Source organism: Schistocerca americana, chromosome 3 (genome assembly GCF_021461395.2).
Source record: "Schistocerca americana isolate TAMUIC-IGC-003095 chromosome 3, iqSchAmer2.1, whole genome shotgun sequence".
NCBI classification, from domain to species: domain Eukaryota; kingdom Metazoa; phylum Arthropoda; class Insecta; order Orthoptera; family Acrididae; genus Schistocerca; species Schistocerca americana.
Genome location: NC_060121.1, coordinates 906,845,571 through 906,854,199, shown reverse-complemented (window position 1 = coordinate 906,854,199; position 8,629 = coordinate 906,845,571). Strand labels below are relative to the sequence as shown.

Below are 8,629 nucleotides of genomic sequence, written 5' to 3'. Positions count from 1 at the left end.
TCCTTCCCACTGGTTTCTAACCTCTATTCAAAAACTTCTCTTATGAGGATTCTTTATATCATCTTACCTCCAAAAAAGTTAGTATTTCCAATGTATGACTGCCTCCATCCCATATATCTTCTTTTTTTATTACTTCCTTGCTGTCATTATTACGAAATATCTTTCTATTGTGCCTATAATCACTATTCCATCTCTTGATCCTATTTCGTATATTTCGTCTTGACCAAAAGCGAACACTAGTTGGACCATAATTCAGTCTTCTGAATCCTGTGGCTGTTTTTCGAGTGATGTTTCCACCAGAGCGAAGGCTGGATAGGACTGGAAGACTGATGTCCCCATCAGCCACAGCCTCTAGTCCCTCACAACGTCCCACGCTATTACCCCCTCCGCCGTTGTCGTGCTCCCTGTACGACGATGGTCCTTCGCTTTGGGAGACGGAGGGGGGGGGGCGGGGAGGGGAGGAGGAATGTTACTGTGTAAAGACAAGCACCAGCATGCCAGCAGAGAACGATAGAGCAAAGAGGGCTGTGGGAAAACGTCAACCAATCTCGCACGGAACGAACCCTCTCCAGGATGACAACGCGACAGCAACGGCCCCTATGCGAAGAGGACATATGCGCCGCGCCCGACTGGTATTTCTTCAGTTTGTAATAAAATTCTTTAACACGATTTGTTTGTATGTTGTCTAGCGATCCCAGAAAGCAAAAAAATGGTTCAAATGGCTGTGAGCCAATTTTGTTCAGAGGTTACATTAAAATCAATTTTGTTCTGAGGTTACAATATTAGAAAAATTCATTTAATTATTAATTTTGTGGGGAGTTTATTCATGGTTCTTGGTTCACTATTTAATTAATATTACTGTGTGGTTCATGGTCGATTTTCAGTTAATAATTATTCTGTGGGAAGGTTACAAGCTGTGCGGATCAGCACAACGAAAAGGCGAGGGGTCTCGCTCGTATTGTCCACGACTGTACGCGGCGCACCAACGTCCGAGGGCTTCTCAGCGATCATTTCCGCTGCGGTTCTCTTGTTACCTGCGACAGTCGTTCGCTGCAGCACCAGAAGCCAGGATCCTTTACCTTGAGCCTTTCTTCTTTCCTGTTGAAGCTATTTATTTTTATAGCTTTTCTGGACAAACGAGTGTTATAGTTCTTCTCTACAGCCAGAACTTCCGTGTCGGCGAATTTTACTACGTGTTTCGTCTCACACAGAGCGTGCTCAGTCACAGCCGATTTCTCCACCTGCCCCAACCTGCAATGTCGCTTATGTTCTATGATCCTGGTGTTGATTGATCTTCCAGTCATTCCAACTTAGCCGGCCGCTGTGGCCGAGTGGTTCTAGGCGCTTCAGTCCGGAACCGCGCTGCTGCTACGGTCACCAGTTCGAATCCTGACTCGGGCATGGATGTGTGTAATGTCCTTAGGTTAGTTAGGTTTAAGTAGTTCTAAGTTCTAGGTGACTGATGACCTCAGATGTTAAGTCCCATAGTGCTCAGAGCCATTTGAACCATTCCAACATAAACTTGGCCACATGTGCATGGTATGCGGTATACTCCTGACATTGAAAGAATGTCCCTTTCCCTCCTTTGCTGATCTGAGACACCCTTCGATCATCTTTGTCGGTTCGTAAATAGTGTTTTCGCCTTATTTGCGCAATATAGGCCAATTCTGTCCGTCACTTTGGGATTGTATGGCAGAAGGGTCGTACCCGACATATTTTTCCGATTTGTCTCTTCGCCTAATATTTGGCTCTGTTATACTTGTAATATAACTTGTGGAGTACCCCACTGCTCCTCAGAACACTTTCTAAGTGTTGCATTTCGCGTCTGATGTGCTGCTGCTCACACATTCGCGTTGCTCGCGTTACGATCGTATTAATCATGCCTCTTTTCTGGCTCGTGTGGTGATTTTAATGTTTGTGCAGGTATGGGTCCCTGTGTGTCGGTTTTCGGTACACGCTGTGTTAAATCGAGCCTAATCTTCACATATGGGTTGTATAGGGAACTTGCTTTCTCGTGGCCGGCCGGAGTGGCCGAGCGGCTCTAGGCGCTACAGTCTGGAACCGCGCGACCGATACGGTCACAGGTTCGAATCCTGCCTCGGGCATGGATGTATGTGATGTCCTTAGGTTAGTTAGATTTAAGTAGTTCTAAGTTCTAGGAGACTGATGACCTCAGAAGTTAAGTCCCATAGTGCTCAAAAACCATTTCAACCTTATGAACCCTCTGTAGGACACTTCTCATCAGAATGGATATACTGAAAGGCAGATGAGATGTACGTTGCCCTAGTGACCAACGTAGAACCAGATGAGTGATGATAATACCTAATTGCTGCCAAGGTCTACGGTCTTTCTGCCTTATGCAGACATCATCTCCAATAACATTGTTCGCATTTCGAGGATATATGATTTCAATCTTTTTCTGACCTCCATCCTAGATTAGTGTCTTTTAGGTTCCCTTGAAAATGATCTTGGGTGTCTATCAAATTCCCTGCAGATGCGGCATGTTTTACATTGGTCAATCAGGACCGTGGAAGACACGTGTATTGATCATAAGCGTCACGTAGACTTACAACATCCGAGACAATCGGCTATTGCAGAAAATCCTAAGGATTATAACAACCCGGAGATTCGGGCATCTATTGGGATAGTGTTGTTAAGGAAGCAGCTGAGATTAAAACTGCAAGTAACTTTGCAAGTCCCAGGTTCGATTCCCGGCGTGGTCAGGGATTTTCTCTGCCTCGTGATGACTCGGTGTTGTGTGATATCCTTAGGTTGGTTAGGTTTAAGTAGTTCTAAGTTCTAGGGGACTGATGACCATAGATGCTAAGGCCCATAGTGCTCAGAGCCATTTAACTTTGCAAGTAGAGACTGAAGTTTTTCCTTCTGCTTCGAAACCTGTTCTCTCCATTAGCAAAAAGCAGACGGACAGAGTTAATGCCACCTTAACCTTTGTTAGTAATTTATTGGTGAGGATCATTTTTGGATGATATGTTGGCGCTGACAATGTGTGTGTGTGTGTGTGTGTGTGTGTTTGTGTGTGTGTGTGTGTGTGTGTGTGTGTGTGTGTGTCTGTGCGTGTATGTCTGTGGGAATGCTTGTGTGTTATCCTTCCGGAATTGCTCAGAAAATCGAGGTTTTAAGATAACTAGCATAGCGCTTACGTGCGGCAGTTTTACCTTGAAGATGACATAGTGGTGACCTGTCAAAACATCGGGAGTTACCGATGATATCACGCGGCTGCATACCGATAAATTATTTGACCAGAGTATCGTTGTTAGCAGCTTGAAGTATATCATATCAGGAAAACTTGTTGAACCAGACCCATTGTCAATAACGGCACTCACGTAAATGCGTGCTTTAAGAAGAGGTATACCTGTATTGACATCTTGGAGAAGGTCATGGGACCTTTCTGGACTGATTAGCAGGGATTGCAACGATAGTGTATTCAGTGTATCCAGTATCGTTTAGGCGATTAACCGTTTTGCACTGTACAATTATGGATTAAATAAGTAGGTTCCAGAGAGGAGAAGACGAAAGTAAATTTGTAAATTTAATTATAAATATCTCTGTAGCCTCTGTGTGGTGCTCTAATATAAAGCTCTAAGACATATTTATATGTGCTCAGTCGACATAGAAGTTGTTGTGGAGTGCAGTTCAGCCCAGCAGGGCAGCCTTGGCCTGCAAGTGGGCGGCAGCAGCCAGGGCTCCAGGGGCGCCAGCCACCGCTGGGCCCAGGGCGGCGATCGAGGGGGCGAGGCCGCCGATCAGCGCGGGGGGACCGACCGCGTAAGCTGGGGCGGCGGCAATGGCGGCGGGGGCGGCGATGGCGGCGGGGGCAGCGATGGCGGCGGGGGCGGCGAGGATGGCGGCCGAGTTGATGATGGCGTCGCGGGCCCGCGTCTGAGCTACGGTGGCCAGGTGGGCGCCGCGGGCTGCCGCCACCTCAGGGGTGTCCAGGGGCACTCCGCCAGGTCCGATGATGATGTTGGCAGGGGGCTGCGGGATCGCCGGCACGGCGATGGGGGCAGCTGCGATGGCCGGGGCTGCCAGACCAGCACCCAGCAGTCCAGCGCCCAGGTAGCCGGGCTTCGCCACTGCCACGGCCAGCACCACGCTCAGGACGATCTATGGGACAGAAAAATCATACTCATTATTGAGTTTTAACCTTCTGATTTTCAGATCAGTTCAAAATAGAAGCATATGAATTCATAACTATCTAAGACAGAAAGCAATTTGATCTAAAACCGTGTGTTCATACTGTTGCAGTGGTGCTTCATCTGAGGAGCAGCTTGCTACAGGTCTTCACACTAGTCTCTCCTGCGCAAATCTCTTGATCTCTGCATAACTACTGCAACCTACACTCATCTGTACCTGCTTACTGTAGACAAGTTTTGGCATCCCTCTAAAAATTTTTGCCCCACGCTCTCCTCTGTAATCAAACTGGTGATACCTTGATTCCTCAGGATAAGTCTCATCAACCGATCGCTTTAATGTCATACTTTTTTTCATAATTCCTTTCAGTTCCTCCTCATTAGGGTTTTGCAGCACCTCATTTCACAAGCTTCTGTTCTCTTCTTGTATGTATTTATTTTACTCGTTTTGGATGTGTAATAGGTTACAGTCCTGACAAATATCTCCATAAACGATACAGTTGTATATAAATTTGTATTTCATTTTAACACACATCTTTATCCAAAACCCATTTTTTTCTAGTGCCAGTTTGTATTAAATACCCTATCTACTTCTGATATGTCCGCCCCCGGTATCTGAGCGGTCAGCGCGACAGACTGCCAATCCTAAGGGCCCGGGTTCGATTCCCAGCTGGGTCGGAGATTTTCTCCGCTCAGGGACTGGATGTGGTGTTGTGCTAGTCATCATCATTTCATCCCCATCGACGCACAAGTTGCCGAAGTGGCGTCAAATCGGAAGACGTGCACCAGGCGAGCGGTCTACCCGACGGGAGGCCCTCGTCACACTACATTTATACTATTTCTGATATGTCAGTTATCTTGGTGTCCAAACAGCAAAAACTCATATGCCACCTTCAGTGTCTCACTCCATAATCTGCCTATCCCAGCACTGCCTAAATAAGCCATATCCTCTATTTATTTTTACCCTCTATTACTTGTATCAGAGTTCCTCTTGCTTAAGAAATTTATATTCTGATAGCGCAGCAGAATTTGTTGTACCTGAATGGCTCAATGATGATTTCATACTAGATTACGTTGGATTTCTGTTGCACGTTGGTCGTTTCTGAAAGTAACCCACTCCTAAATTTACTGAAAGTAGAATAGAGCGATGTCAGAAGTCTTCATTTCATGATTTTGCTATATTTTGCTTGTGGGTTTTAAAATTAGTTGATAATGGTAATACCTTTAGGAGAAACTCAACTCAATTTCCTGTTGTTGTGTGTTTAGCCTTTATGGGCAAAGTAAATGTGTATATAACATGCACTGAACCTGTTTCATATGGATATCTTATTCTAAGCAGTCCTAGCAGAATACCTCATAATAATTTTGATGAAGCAATAACACTACGATATACTATCAATGCCAGTTTCCTTAGAACCATTACAAAAGTTCTTTGTGTAGTTTAGGTAATCGATTGATAATATAAACCATGGTGAGAAGAAATCTGGTTAGAAGGCACTCGAGCTGTAATGTATTGCCTCAGTCAGCTTTTTCTAAGAAACTGTCCTCCCACATGCCTAGCATGGAACAGTATGGAAACCACAAAAACAAATTGTTTGTTCCATACTACATAAGTATGTGTGGCAAGCCACATCATAGTGATCACACGTTTCCGAGACCAGCTGTGAACACTCTATGACGCTCTTGCACTCACCAGGGTCTTCATTGTCGGCTCTTGGGGCTGTTGGCTGTTGCAGCTGCTGAACTGTGACTGCGCTCCGGGTACCACGCTATTTATACCGTAGTCCGGCGGTGCCTTGACGTGAAAGTACTGGCCTCTGTCCTTCCCTCCATGTACTCCTAGGACGCCAGCCGTGGTTCGAGGCTGATGCAACACACAGTGCATACAACGCTCGTAAGGCAGCGATATTTCCTCAATAGTACTGAGGTGAATGGGCTAATTTGTCGACGAGTCACTGTGATGATTAATTATAGGCATATATTTCGCTAGAACTCGAAGTATTTGTACGGAAGTGAATCCCACTCAGACAGTTTGGTAGTACAGTTGGCAATTTCACCTTTTTGTGTAGGTGTGCACCAATCATAAAAGTTACTATATTTTTATATATATTTAAGAAATTAGTTCAAGGTGCACGTGTTAAGTTTCAGGAGAACAAAAATCTCCTCTATAAAATTCAAGTAGAGATCTCGCGAAAATCAGCGCGCCCTATTCGTCCATGAGATCCATGTCTCTATAGACATCGTCACCCAGATGGATACCGAAATGTCTTAATATCTTGTAGGCATTTCATACAGTTCCGTACCGTCCTTAACTGAACGAAAGGCGAGCTTACCGAGTGACATTCCTTGGTGACAGAACTCAGAACGGCTCTCTTAACGGAAAAAAATCGAAAGATGTACGATAACTCCAGGAATGCCAAAAGGGAGTGTGATAGGACAGTTACTGTTTACAATATATGTAAATGGTCCAGAGGATAAAATCGGAAGAGCATGTTGGCAGATGATGCGCTTGTATGCAAGAAGGTTGTAACGCCAGAAGACTGTAGCAAATTGCAGAAATACATGCAGAAGGACTGTAATTAACCCCGAACCTAAATAAATGTAGCATGTGGCGCATAAGTAGGCGACGAAATTGACTATTTTTCAGTTACAATAGTGGCGAAACATCACTGGGAACAGTAAACAGCGGAGGATATCTAGGAGCAACCACCCGTAGCGTCCTAAATTAGAATGACCACATAAAACAAACTATAAAGAGCAGGTATCAGATTGAGATTCATTAGAAGAATGTAAAGGAAAAGTAATTTATCAACAAAAGGTGTGGTTTACAAAATGTTTCTTCGACCGATTCTTCTGCGTATATCCTTAATGTGGGATCGTAGCAAAATTGGGTGAATTGATGAGATATAGAAGATCGTCAAGAGATAGCTTATTCGGGGCGAGAGTGTTACGATGCTCAAAAAAACTTACGTGGCGCTTCAGTCCGGAACCTCGCTGCTGCTGCGGTCACAGGTACGAATCCTGCCTCGGGCATGGATGTGAGTGCCGTCCTTAGGTCATTTAGGTTTAACTAGTTCTAAGTCTAGCTGACTGATGACCTCAGATGATATGTCCTATAGTGCTTAGAGCCATTTGAACCATTTGAAACTTACGTGCGAGCTTCTACAATATAGCCGTATGACAACACAGAGAGGCTCACTGTTCAGATTTCGAGAGTGCTCGTTCCGGAAAGGAACAGACTACATACTTTTGTCTTTCACATACGTGTCGCGAAATGACCATAACGAAAAAATATAAGAAATTAGAGGTGATACAGAGGTTTACGGACAGCTATTTTACGCATAAGCCATTCGCTAATAAAACATGAATGGAAGTAAAGTTAATGGTGCCAGAAGTACCCTCTGCCACACGCCGTGAGTTGCGGAGTGTAGATGTAAATGTAGATACTTCATCACGTTAATGACTCCTTAATGATTAGAGAGATTAGATTAGATTAGTACTTGTTTCATAGATCATGAATACGACACCTCGTAATGATGTGGAACGTGTCAGGTTAATAAAAGGTGTCTATACAAGATATTACATTACACAAAATATTGCATGACACTTGATATTTTTTATTTTTTGTGGGGGTTGGGGAAATTACCCACTTACTATATACAAAAATTTATCTAATGAGTAGAAGGAATTACCATTAAGAAATTCTTTTAATTTCCTTTTAAGTGTTATATGGCTGTCTGTCAGACTTTTCATGCTATTCGGTAAGTGACCAAAGACTTTTGTGGCAGCATAATTTACACCCTTCTGAGCCAAAGTTAGATTTAACCTTGAGTAGTGAAGATCATCCTTTCTCCTAGTGTTGTATATACACTCCTGGAAATGGAAAAAAGAACACATTGACACCGGTGTGGCAGACCCACCATACTTGCTCCGGACACTGCGAGAGGGCTGTACAAGCAATGATCACACGCACGGCACAGCGGACACACCAGGAACCGCGGTGTTGGCCGTCGAATGGCGCTAGCTGCGCACCATTTGTGCACCGCCGCCGTCAGTGTCAGCCAGTTTGCCGTGGCATACGGAGCTCCATCGCAGTCTTTAACACTGGTAGCATGCCGCGACAGCGTGGACGTGAACTGTATGTGCAGTTGACGGACTTTGAGCGAGGGCGTATAGTGGGCATGCGGGAGGCCGGGTGGACGTACCGCCGAATTGCTCAACACGTGGGGCGTGAGGTCTCCACAGTACATCGATGTTGTCGCCAGTGGTCGGCGGAAGGTGCACGTGCCCGTCGACCTGGGACCGGACCGCAGCGACGCACGGATGCACGCCAAGACCGTAGGATCCTACGCAGTGCCGTAGGGGACCGCACCGCCACTTCCCAGCAAATTAGGGACACTGTTGCTCCTGGGGTATCGGCGAGGACCATTCGCAACCGTCTCCATGAAGCTGGGCTACGGTCCCGCACACCGTTAGGC

General features: G+C 45.4%; 1 protein-coding gene across 1 annotated transcript; it reads right to left on the bottom strand.

The window, feature by feature from the left end:
- Positions 1 to 3,537: 3,537 nt before the first annotated feature.
- Positions 3,538 to 5,932, bottom strand: LOC124606935 (cuticle protein 38-like). The gene is made up of 2 exons (XM_047139049.1): positions 5,845 to 5,932; positions 3,538 to 4,125 (listed from the first exon to the last, which is right to left on the bottom strand). Exons 1-2 carry the CDS (start codon positions 5,854 to 5,856, stop codon positions 3,655 to 3,657), a joined length of 483 nt encoding a protein of 160 aa, XP_046995005.1. The 5' UTR covers positions 5,857 to 5,932; the 3' UTR covers positions 3,538 to 3,654.
- Positions 5,933 to 8,629: the final 2,697 nt, after the last annotated feature.